At 40.9% G+C, this 13,056-nt stretch overlaps 1 protein-coding gene across 1 annotated transcript in view; it reads right to left on the reverse strand.

Moving 5' to 3' along the window:
• ITFG1 (integrin alpha FG-GAP repeat containing 1) overlaps positions 1 to 13,056 on the reverse strand; it is a 349,655-nt gene that overhangs the window by 320,969 nt on the left and 15,630 nt on the right. The window contains exons 4-5 of the mRNA XM_077451682.1: positions 12,554 to 12,611; positions 10,514 to 10,588 (exon numbers count right to left, since the gene is read on the reverse strand). Coding sequence (XP_077307808.1) covers positions 10,514 to 10,588; positions 12,554 to 12,611 — 133 coding nt within the window. The remainder of the gene's footprint in view (positions 1 to 10,513; positions 10,589 to 12,553; positions 12,612 to 13,056) is intronic.

The following is a 13,056-nucleotide window of genomic DNA, read 5'->3' on the forward strand; positions in this document are numbered from 1 at the left end:
AAAAAGAGAGGAAGAAGGAAAGAAGAAAAAAAAAAAAAGGAGAGAGAAGGAAAGAGAGCGTGCACATGAAAAAAGGAGAAAGAAGGAGAGAGAAAGGAAAGTACAGGGAGAGTGGAGAAACAGAGAGGAGAAGAAAAGAGAAGGAGGATGTATAAGCAAAAAAAGGAGGAAGAGCGAGGGAAAGGAAAGAGAGATAAGAGTGAGAAAGCAAGGGGGAGAGACAGGGAAAAGAGAGGGGGAGGAGAGAGGAGAGAGAACACAAAAAGGAGAAAGAGGGGGAAAGAGGAGAGAAGAAAAGCGAGAGCACATGCAAAAATTAAAAATAAAAACAGAGAGAGAGTGTGCATGCAAAAAGGAAAAAGAAAGATAAAAAGGAGAGAGAGGGAAAGAAAATAAAAAGGAGAGAGAGAGAGAGAGAGACAGAGAGAGAGAGACAGAGACAGAGAGAGAGACAGAGAGAGATACAGAGACAGAGAGAGAGAGAGAGAGAGAGAGAGAGAGAGAGAGAGAGAGAGAGAGATACAGAGAGAGAGAGAGAGAGAGAGAGAGAGAGAGAGAGAGAGAGAGAGAGAGAGAGAGAGAGAGAGAGAGAGAGAGACAGAGAGACAGAGAGAGATTCATTTTAAGACATTTTAGATTATTTTATTCATCAATACCCATCCCTCCGCCTGTATGAAAACATGTTCAAGAAAAGGTAAGATTAGCTTATGACTTTAGCTGCCTATACGGTATCTTTGATAAATTTGACATTTGGTTTTCAGTGAAGAGAGCTCTTTGCCGATTTATCCTTTCATCATATACTCAGCTTTGTAATACATTTACTCTGACGGAAACCTGTAACCCTCGCTTGTATAATGTTTTTCTCCAGGTTTACATTAAAGGTGATAATTCCAATATTCATAAAAACCTTTATCAGTGGAAGAGTCAAGAACGTTATCCGCCTTTCCTAGCTTCGAGCATTTAAAAAAAAAAAAAAAAAAAAATAGCAATGTACCAATGATACATTGATGAAAAACAGGGGGCAACCACACAACTTGTTGAGGAAACGTCTGCAGTAAGGACATTCCAAGTAGTCGGCATTAATTCAGATCATGTGATAAATTTCTAGCCTTTATCCTGGAATTTTGGGCTTTAAATTCCCTGAGACGCAGTATATGGGAAGACAGCGGGATTCCATCTAAGGGAGATCTGATTGACTTCTCAGATTTTAATCGAGTGCTCTCGCCATGGCGGTAACGAGAAGAACAACAGCCCAGGGGAAATAAAGAAGACGCTATGTATTGAAAGAGGCTTCTTGTGTACGTGGCAGGGCCCCATAGATGCGGTATGCATTATGTAGGAGCTGTCACCGGGCCGCTAGCATCTACAGCGAGAGGTGTGCGCACTGCTCCCACCGAAACATTGCCGCACATAAATAGATTAGCTTCAATTCATTAAAGGTGACAAGTGACTAGCGATTCCTTTTTTACCAAAACAACGGGTGGCTTGCCAGACGCTGCTGAAAAGAAATGCTATTTTTGTGGGTTTTTTGTGTATACAGGAGAACATTAGGCAACTGGCAAGTTTTTACGTCTCCAATTAGAAGGCCCTTCCTGCAGTGCCCAGTCATTGGTTTTTGGAGTAGGATTCGTTTTTGGCAAAATATTCATGGAATTAGCTATTTTAAGTTAAAATCTAAGTATGAGAACACAAGAACAAAGCTCCTTGGCCTGAGTTTGTGAGTTCATTGAATACTTACACTATATGTCCAAAGGTTATAGACATTCCACCATCACAAAGAAAGTGACATAAATACATGGGTGGAGAAACTTGGGTGGCCTGACCTCAACCCTCAATTTTTGGATGAACTGGAATGAGTCTGGTCTTCTTAACTAAAATCTCCATAAAGACATGGCTTGACAAGTTTGGTGTGGAGAAACTTAAAGAGGAAGTAAACTCTCCCACTCTGAAGCTTCTTTTCATTTAGTCCATTATAATAAGTCATTATCAGACTATAGCCACTGTAATCCAGCCCAAAACGCATATTACTTACTGTTTAAAGAAACTTTAAAAAACTTGTTTCCAGGGGTTAGGCAGCGCCATCTTAAGTATTGTTTTCTGAGTCCACAGTGGAGTGTATTTCCGCCCTTACATTGAGCACTTCCTGTACTGTTAACCAAGCCTCCTTCTCAATCCAACGTTTCTATGGCAACCCTCCTTCCCTGTTCATAGCTTACTTGTTTATTTCATAGTATTTACTTGCGCCAATGTCTAATGTTTGCCTTTGTCAGACTTATCAGCTTCAGCTGATAAGACTGCAGTAATGGCTAAGTTTAGACTGTATGTGAGGTCACATGGTGTATAGGAGGAAGCCCTGTGTGATTAACAGCCTCCTGGGAGTTCAGTGTTGTGCCGTAGGAAGTCCTGATAACAGATAAACACATAGAGAGTGTGCCGTAAATCAGGGGAGATCTGGGCATGCTCAGTGACTTCATTCTACAGAACAAAAAGGATTACAACAATACTAAGCAAGTAAGGAGATATCTACAAACAGTGTTCATTGGGGTTTTATATGCCGATTTACATGGGACAAAGTTGTGGGGGAGGGTTTACAACCACTTTAAACAGCCTACACAAAGCCCTGACTTCAACCCTCCTGAATACTTTTAGGATGACTTGGAACAAGACAGTTCTTCTCAACCAACAGCTCCATAAAGAGCTATACGAGTTTGTTGGACATCCAATTCTAAAGAAAACAATCACCATTAGTATGGGGTTGGCTTTAAACAGCATTCATTCTCATCTGAAAGCTTTACAAAAGTTTTTGGAGTGTGTTTGTCGGAATCTGTGGCCATTCAACCAAAAGAACATTTGTGAGATTAGGTACTAATGGTGGATGAGAAGATCTGGCTCACAGAGTTCCAAATCATCCTAAAAGGTGTTTAGTAGGGTTGAGGGCAGGGCTCTGTGCAGAACACTCGAGTTCCTCCACAAAAAACTCATCAGACTACATCCTTATGGAGCTGTTGGTTGAGAAGACCTGACTCATTCTGTCATGGCCGGGATATATAAAAATCTTCATAATTCATGAAACACTCAACTAAGGAGTTGTCCTACCAAAGGAGCGCACCCCAGGTCAATACACAAACCTTATGTAGAAACAAAGTCACCTGAACATAGCGCCCTTTTCACGAAAGCAAAAGACATTCACCTGTTTTGTTCTCCTCTTGTAAACACTTAAGACAAGAATAGAGGGAAACTGGTTGCGGAGCAGAAATCAAAGATATTTACCTATCCTTGTTGGGTAGATAAAAGGATAGACCCAACACTGCTATAAAAAGTTACACAGATACATAGTTACATAGTTACATAGTTAGTCAGGTTGAAAAAAGACACAAGTCCATCCAGTTCAACCAAAAAAAAAAAAAAAAAAATATATGATAAATATACCAGCTCATATACCCAATTCTATACCCACAGTTGATCCAGAGGAAGGCAAAAAAAACCCCAGCAGAGCATGATCCAATTTGCTAAAGCAGGGGAAAAAATTCCTTCCTGATCCCCCGAGAGGCAATTGGATTTTCCCTGGATCAACTTTACCTATAAATTTTAGTACCCAGTTATATTACGTACACTTAGGAAATAATCCAGGCCTTTCTTAAAGTAATCTACTGAGCTGGCCATAACCACCTCTGCAGGGAGTCTATTCCACATTTTTACAGCTCTTACTGTGAAGAAACCTTTCCGTATTTGGAGATGAAATCTCTTCTCCTCTAGACGTAAAGAGTGCCCCCTTGTCCTCATTGTTGACTGTAAAGTGAATAACTCGACACCAAGTTCCCTATATGGACCCCTTATATATTTGTACATGTTTATCAAATCCCCCCTTAATCTCCTCTTATCAAGAGAGAATAAATTCAGTTCCTCTAATCTTTCCTCATAGCTGAGCTCCTCCATGCCTCTTATCAGTTTGGTTGCCCTTCTCTGCACCCTCTCCAGTTCCCCGATATCCTTTTTGAGAACTGGTGCCCAAAACTGAACTGCATATTCCAGATGAGGTCTTACTAATGATTTGAACAGGGGCAAAATTATGTCTCTCTCTCTGGAGTACATACCTCTCTTAATACAGGAAAGGACTTTGCTCGCTTTGGAAACCGCAGCTTGGCATTGCATGCTATTATTGAGCTTATGATCTACCAAAACCCCCAGATCCTTCTCCACTATGGATTCCCCCAGTTGTACTCCTCCCAGTGTGTATAATGCATGCATATTCTTAGCCCCCAAGTGCATAACCTTACATTTCTCAACATTAAACCTCATCTGCCACATAGTCGCCCAATTAGACAGAGCATCCAGGTCAGCTTGTAAATTGGCGACATCCTGTAAGGACGTTATTGCACTGCATAGCTTGGTGTCATCTGCAAAGACGGAAATATTACTCTTGATCCCAGACCCAATGTCATTTATAAAGATATTAAAAAGCAAGGGTCCCAGCACTGAACCTTGGGGTACACCACTCATAACCTTAGACCATTCAGAGTAAGAATCATTAACCACTACTCTCTGAATTCTGTCATTAAGCCAGTTTTCTATCCATCTACAAACTGATGTTTCCAAACCTGTAGACTTTACCTTACACATGAGCCGTGTGTGCGGAACTGTATCGAACGCTTTTGCAAAATCCAAATATACCACGTCCACCGCCACCCCTATGTCCAAGGTTTTACTTACCACCTCATAAAAAGAAATCAGGTTTGTCTGACAACTCCTGTCTTTCATGAATCCATGCTGTCTGTTGCTCAAAATATTTTTTTCCTGCAAGAACTCGTCTATGTGGTCTTTTATTAATCCCTCCAGTATCTTCCCAACTATAGAAGTTAAACTAACGGGTCTATAATTACTTGGTAAAGACTTTGTTCCCTTTTTAAATATAGGCACCACATTGGCCCTGCGCCAATCCAGTGGTACTATTCCTGTCATTAATGAGTCCCTAAAAATTAGATACAATGGCGTTGAAATTACAGAGCTCAATACGTAACTGGATTGTTCTCAGAGAAATTACCCTTATCTAACGGAACCCATTGTTTAGACTCTAGGAATTGTGTATACAGATAAGCTCTATCTAAATATTCATTGAGTTTGTCCAAAGTTCACTTCAAAAGACTTTTAGGAAGACATTTGAAAAGTTGCACACTGAGCATTATTTTAAAATACTTATATTTGATTATAAGTCACTCAAATTATATATTATATTCCAGGTCATAGACACAATTATGATTTTAGTGTCTACTGACCCAATGATAATTCTGTCGTAGGGTAAAAACATAAGACACAGATGTAAGAACAAATTAGAAGAATTGTTTTAAACTGCCAAACAGTGTTATGAAAGACAAATGAATTGTGACTATAATGCCCCGTACACACGAGAGGGATTAAGTCTGACAGACCTCCAAAGGAGTTCCGCCAGAGTTCCGACGGAGTTCTGGCGGATTTTTCGACCGAACGGACTTGACCACACACCATCACACCAAACTCCGACGGAGTCGAACGTGATGACGTACGACTGGATTCGACGTAGGAAGTTCATAGCCAGTAGCCAATAGCTGCCCTAGCGTCGGTATTAGTCCGTCGGAGTAGCACACACACGAGCGAATTTTTCGAAGGGGACCGGGTCCGGCGGAGTTCCGACGGGAAAATTTAAAGCATGCTTCATTTCTAAAGTCCGTCAGACTTTGGCGAATCAAAAGTCCGTTGCAGCCCACACACGATCGGATAGTCTGACGGACTCGGTCCGTCGGAGTTTGGATGTCGAAAAGTCCGCTCGTGTGTACGGGGCATAACTGTATAAAAATATACCTCTAGCACGTGTTGTCCTTGATAAATAAGTATTCAAAGGATATACCAGAATTATACATTTATCCACATACATACATACATTATATATATATATATATATATATATATATATATACACACACACACACACATACACACATACATATATACACACACACACACACACACATATACATATATATATACATATATATATATATATATATACACACACACACACACACAACCATTTTATATGATATTGATTCATCAAATTTATACTGAGCGTATTTTATATTGGACCGGTTACCAGAGTACTTAAATATATTATATATATATTCCAACACCAATATACAAACAGATAAACATAATGAAAAGAGAACATATTATTTAACAGATAGTTCAGAACACGTTTTTCTGCCCTCATACATGCCTAGAAGGTGATATTACCTGAACTCACCAAAGAAAATCATTAGATTTTTCCAACCAATGAAAAATAAGCCCTATCTTCTAGGCTGAGCTTATTATAATTTTATGAGTTTATTGTCCCAGATGGTATAAAGTATGAGGTGTTATAGAGAGGAAAGGACAGACCCACATGCTGACATACACAAATTTGGTAATAAGCAACCATCTCGCTGGACATTGCTGCTAGGATGAATCAAATATACATAAATTTCCTTTAAACAGAGGAGAGCTACTGACCATATAATAATTTATAATATTTTTCTCTGCCCAAAATTATAGGAATTGTATTTTACCGTTTACATTTTAATCATATCCAATACTGTGTGAAGGGTAGTGTAGTATTTAATAATTGTCCCACGTTATTGGCCTTGTGTGTTAAAGCTGTTTGTGGGTGAAATTAAGATCAAACTGTATTACAACAAATTTGGATACTGTGGTCCCAGGGAAATTATTTATCGCCCCATTCAATCAGGTAGCTCTGTTAAATTAATATTTCCTTCAAACTGATCATATCTGCCGACTCTGCTAGACATACTTTGTATTCCTTCCGGCCAGAGAAATTCAGAGGATTGTTTTTCCGAGCGGCAAGAGATATTGTGTTTTTGAACTTAAGGCGCCATTATCGCAATTTTCTTTTTTAACATAGTCATTTGGGCTACCCTTATTATTATTATTCGTCAAATATTAAGGAAAATAGTTTTATTGGCGTGTTGATGTCTTTGGTAGGGTGTATGAAATATTAATCACCAGAAAATCCGGTTCTGTATGAAGTTGTATAATTATACTTGTAAATTAATACAAATTATTTACTTATTAATCTTATTGGGAGATATTTATATGTTGGTAAGAATTCCCCATAGATTAACAAACTCAGGAAATTATTGTGGTATGTTAGTGATTGTCTGAACAAAGTTCACATTTTTACGGTAAGGTTGGAGTCACTGCACAAAACACTAAAGTTTTATGCAATTTAAATTCCCCATATGTATTATTAAAGGGATTGTAAAGTGAATTTTTTTTTTTATTTAAAATAACAAACATGTTATACTTACCTCCACTGTACAGCTTGTTTTGCACAGAGTGGCCCCGAACCTGCTCTTCTGGGGTCCCTCGGCGGCTGTCTCGGCTTCCTCCCGCAGATGCTTCTCACGTTCATGCGAGCTCCCTCGCATGGTGAGAAGCATCTGCGGGCGCGCTCCCGTGATACAGCCGGCGGCTATAGCCGCTCGCTGTATCACACGGCCCAGCCCCCCGGCGCTCCGCGTCAAGTGGATGTGATTGACAGCAGCGCGAGCCAATGGCTGCGCTGCTTTCCAGCCATCCACCCAAGCCAATCAGCGGCCAGGCTGAACGGTGGAAAGGACGTCGGGGGATGAGCGTGGGACGAGGTAAATAAAACGGGGGGGGGGGGGGGGGGGGGTGGGGGGCTGGAGGCACAGGCACTGTCAGATGTTTTTTCACCTTAATGCATAGAATGCATTAAGGTGAAAAAACATTTACCTTTACAACCCTTTTAAGATTCCATACCACACTCAAAACAATTCCAATTCATCCCAAAATTGTTCAGTATGGTTGAAGTCAGGGCACTGTGCAGGCCACTAACGTTCCTCCACACCAAGCTGTTCAAACCATGTCTTTATGGAGATTTTGGTTAAGAAGACCTGACTCGTTCCAATCTATCCCAAAGATGTTCACCAGGGTTGAGGTCAGGGCTCCATGCACTCAAGTTCCCCCACACCAAACCATGTCTTCATGGAGCTGTTGGTTAAAACCTTTCTCATTCCAATTCATCTTACAGGTGTTCAGTAGAGTTAAAATCAGGGCTCTGTGCAGAACACGAGTTCCTCCACAGCAAACTTACCAATCATGTGTTTAGGGAGCTGTTGGCTGAAGACCTGCCTCATTCCAATTTATCCTACAGGTATTCAGTATGGTTGAGGTTGGAGCTCTCTGCAGAACACTCAAGTTCTTCTACACCAAACTCAACAAACCATCCATGTCTTTATAGAGCTGTTGGTTGAGACCTTCTTAATTCCAATTCATTCTACAGGTGTTCAGTAGGATTGAGGTCAAGGCACTGTGCAGAACACTCAAGTTCCTCCACACCAAACTCATCAAACCAAGTCTTTATGGAGCTATTGGCTGAAGACTCGACTCATTCCAATTTACCCTAAAGGTGCTTAGTAGATTTGAAATTAGGACTCAAGTTCTTCCACATGAAACTGATCAAACCCTGTCTTTATGAAGATGTTGGTTGAGAAGACCTGACTTGTTACAATTCACCCCAAAGGTGTTTAGTAGGGTTACGGTCAGGCCACTCAAGTTCCTCCACACAAAGCTGGTCAAACTATGTATTTATGGAGCCGTTGGGTAAGAAGGTCTGACCCATTCCAATTCGTCCTAAAGGTGTTCAGTAGGGTTAAGGTCAGGCCTCTGGATTTCCTCCATACCAAACGCCTCCACCCCTGTCTTTATGGAGCTGTCTATGTGGATGGGTCACAGTCATGCTGAAACAGAAAAGGTGTGATCCCCAAACTGTTAACACAAGGTTGGACCTGCACTTTTGCCTTAAAATGTCTTGATATGCTGTAGCAATAACAGTACCATTCACTTGAAGTATCTGAACAGACACTTTAGGTGTATAGAAAGAATACAGGTGGGACTTTATATGAGCCGTGACCATCCGGTACACCGAGCTCCATCCCTAATATTTAGACACAAAGAAGGGAAAAGGGGCAAAGGGGGGCAGCAATGGGACTTTATATGAAACAAGACATTGAGGGTCAATTAAATCAATCAATAAAATAATATTTTATTGGCGATGCACGGGGAGATACTGCAATAAGTTAACAATACGTCAATATTATAATACATAAATATATACAGAAAAATATACAATAAAATAAAATGTAAATAATGAATAATAAATAAAAAATATATATGATAGTAATATAGTCAATTCATATTATATAAGCATTAATATATATACTTCATATTATCGTAACATAATTGCACATAATTAGTAGCAGATCAATAGTATATCCCAAGGTGCATATACAGTGGAAACCAATAAAATGAAAATTGATTATCATTGATTTTTAATACTCAGTATATGTTTTTGTCACAGGTACCCTCAATTTTTATAGCGGCTCCTGATGAGTGGAAACAGTCCACGAAACGCGTCAAGCTTTTTATCAGTGGATGTTATGCCCCAATAACCAAGATTGCCCCATGGGTTTGATTTATTTATTTAAATCATCAATTCATTTTATTGGTTTCCACTGTATATGCACCTTGGGATATACTATTGATCTGCTACTAATTATGTGCAATTATGTTACGATAATATGAAGTATATATATTAATGCTTATATAATATGAATTGACTATATTACTATCATATATATTTTTTATTTATTTATTTATTATTCATTATTAATTTATTATTTATTATTTACATTTTATTTTATTGTATATTTTTCTGTATATATTTATGTATTATAATATTGACGTATTGTTAACTTATTGCAGTATCTCCCCGTGCATCGCCGATAAAATATTATTTTATTGATTGATTTAATTGACCCTCAATGTCTTGTTTCATATAAAGTCCCATTGCTGCCCCCCTTTGCCCCTTTTCCCTTCTTTGTGTCCAGACACTTTAGGTGGTCAACATACTAATGACCATTAGGTGTAGGTGTGATGGTCAGGTTCCACAAACACCACATGGCTTTGGCTTATAGAATTGGCTTAGCTCCTGTGGCTAATTCATGCTGGAACAGAAAGGGGCCTTCCTCAAAAAATGTTTCAAAAGTTTGTAAGTGCACAATCAATACAACCAGTCTGAAATTCCATTCATCTATTGCTGGCTTTAGCAGCCTTCCACAAAAAACAGTATTCAACCAGATAATCCCAAAATCTTTTTTTATCTTTTCTTCCGATTATATAAATGATCCCTAATCTCCAAAAAAAACTTTAAAACTACTCTGCTTCCACGTCTCCTCATCAGGTTCCTGAGATGTAAAAGCTGACACTTTTACAACACTGTCGTGTTGGGTAGCATGGCCCGGGAACTTGTGTTAGGGAAGGGAGTGAAGGTTTCCTTTAGATAATTTTAATGGCAGCATTAAATCCCAGAGATCACAGATGTCCATTAAGTACACATCAGAGATGCTGCAAGGTGAGGCATTTCATAATGCATTAAAAGAACACCATTTTCATATGATCTTACCCGCCGTATGTGATGACAGGAGTCTGGCTACCAGTAGGCACTCCGAAGATATCAGGAATCATGTCTCCATTAAAGCTGAAAGAGCAAAAGAAAAATAACATAAATAGTGTGGAGTGGCTTCAGATGTTTTTGAAGAAATTCTAACATTCAGAGCACGCCATACATGTGTCTGATTGCAGAATGGGAGGCAAATTAGACTGGAAGTGAATCTTTTACCAAGCATTGAAATACTCGGCATGGATTCCTGGGCCAAGATATATACCGGATCTTAGCTTCTGTGCAAGTCAGCCTCAAGTCACACCCTCTCCAAGCAATAATCCCTGCTGCCAATATTCAACTGAAAAAAGTACAGCCATAGAAGGCTAACGTGTTTCGGACCGAAACACGTTTTGGGACGAAACGCGTTGGCATCTTCTATGGCTGTCTTTTACTATGTCTAATGAGGCTTCGGTGGAGCTTTGATGAGCCTTTGGTGGGGCTTTGGTGACGCTTCAAGCAAGCTTTGCCATAGACTTCTATGGAGGCTTTGAAGATGCTTTGAGGAACCACTAAGGACTCATTTAGACGTACTTCGGTTTCAACACACATTAAGAGCTAGTTTACACTCAAAACAAGGCTTCAGACAAGCTTTACTAAAGCTGTCTGAACGCCAGTCAAAGCTCCTGTCAATAAATAACATGGTTTGCTTACAGTCCTGTTTACACCTTGCTTTTGCTTTGCTTCAAAAATGATACCCCATGTAGCTTTAGTGGTGCTTCAAAGTGTCTTCAAAGTCTCCATAGAAGTCTTTGGATAAATTTGCTTGAAGCCTCATCGAAGCTCCACCAAAGCCTCACCGAAGCCCCACCAAAGCCCCACCGAAGCCCCACCAAAGCCCCACCGAAGCCCCACCAAAGCCCCACCAAAGCCTCACCAAAGCCTCACCAAAGCCTCACCAAAGCCTCACCACAGCCTCACCACAGCCTCACCACAGCCTCACCACAGCCTCACCACAGCCTCACCACAGCCTCACAGAAGCCCCATCAAAGCCTCACAGAAGCCCCACCAAAGCCCCACAAAAGCCTCACCAAAGCCCCACCAAAGCCTCACCCAAGCCCCACCAAGGCCTCACCAAAGCCCCACCAAGGCCTCACCGAAGCCTCACCAAGGCCTCACCGAAGCCTCACCAAGGCCTCACCGAAGCCTCACAGAAGCCCCACCAAAGCTTCACCAAAGCTTCACAGAAGCCCCACCAAAGCCTCACAGAAGCCCCACCAAAGCCTCACAGAAGCCCCACCAAAGCCTCACAGAAGCCCCACCAAAGCCTCACAGAAGCCCCACCAAAGCCTCACAGAAGCCCCACCAAGGCCTCACCGAAGCCCCACCAAGGCCTCACCGAAGCCCCACCAAAGCCTCATCGAAGCCTCAAAAAAGCCCCACCGAAGCCTCACAAAGCATCACCGAAGCTTCATCAAAGCCTCATCAAAGCACCAAGCAAAAGCAAGGTGTAAACAGGACTGCAAGAGGACTGTAAGTTAACCATTTTATTTAGTGACAGGGGCTTTGACTGGCATGCAGAGAGCTTAAACAGAGCCTATCCAAAGCCTTGTTTTGAAGCAAGTGTAAACTAACCGTTAATGTGTGTTGAAGCCGAAGCAAAGTGTAAATGAGCCATTATAATTACCTGATCCTCTGCTCCCCCTGCACGCAATGTACCGGCAGGGAACTGTCCCGTCGGTGTCCTCGCATCTAGAGCAGGACTTTGGGCATTGCTTTGGTCTTGATGACATCAGGACCCTAGACTGGTGGAGGACCAGTCTAGCTGCAGGAAGCAGCAGAGGATCGGGTAAGTATATCTTCTTGTATTTTTCCCCTAGGTAGAAGTGAGCAAGTATGGGCAGAGCCTCACAAGGGATTTTTTTTTTTTAATTGCCCAGAATTAAGCTTTATGGGAAAATGCTTAAAATGTTTTCTCAAATAGGAAAAAAAAGTATGAAAAGTTTTACAGAGAACATCAGAGTGAGATGGCAAAAATTGGATATTTACAAGAAACATACTTACTCCATGATAAGGGGCTCATCTGAATACGTTCCATTTAGTTGAACCTTTTGATTTTTATCTAAAAAAGAAAAAAGAAGAAGCAATAAAATAAAAAATCACAGACCTGCTCATAAAGTATGGATCTGGCTAATTAATTGAGTGGTGAACTAAGACCTCAATCTCGATCCATCTATGGGCAGGCTGATTGTACTGAAGTCAATCCATTAATCAAATGCAGTACAACCAGCCTATGAGATTTTTTTCATGTGATTACTGTGAGCGGCTATAGCTGCCAGCAGTAATCATTGTGTTCCACAGGAACAACACAATAACACTGCGGGAAGGATTCCCCTATTAATACTGAATGTGTTGATACCGAAATATGACATGCCCCAAACCCAGTGACGGCACCTGAGACGTCACATGACCCAATCCCAGTGAAGACCACCGAGACATCACATGACCCAGTTCCAGCGACGACCATCGAGACATCACATGACCTAGTTCCAGTGACGACCACCGAG

The sequence above is a fragment of the Lithobates pipiens genome, unplaced genomic scaffold, assembly GCF_037356315.1.
Source record: "Lithobates pipiens isolate NorthernLeopardFrog02 unplaced genomic scaffold, aLitPip1_a1.2 Scaffold_10, whole genome shotgun sequence".
Taxonomy (NCBI): domain Eukaryota; kingdom Metazoa; phylum Chordata; class Amphibia; order Anura; family Ranidae; genus Lithobates; species Lithobates pipiens.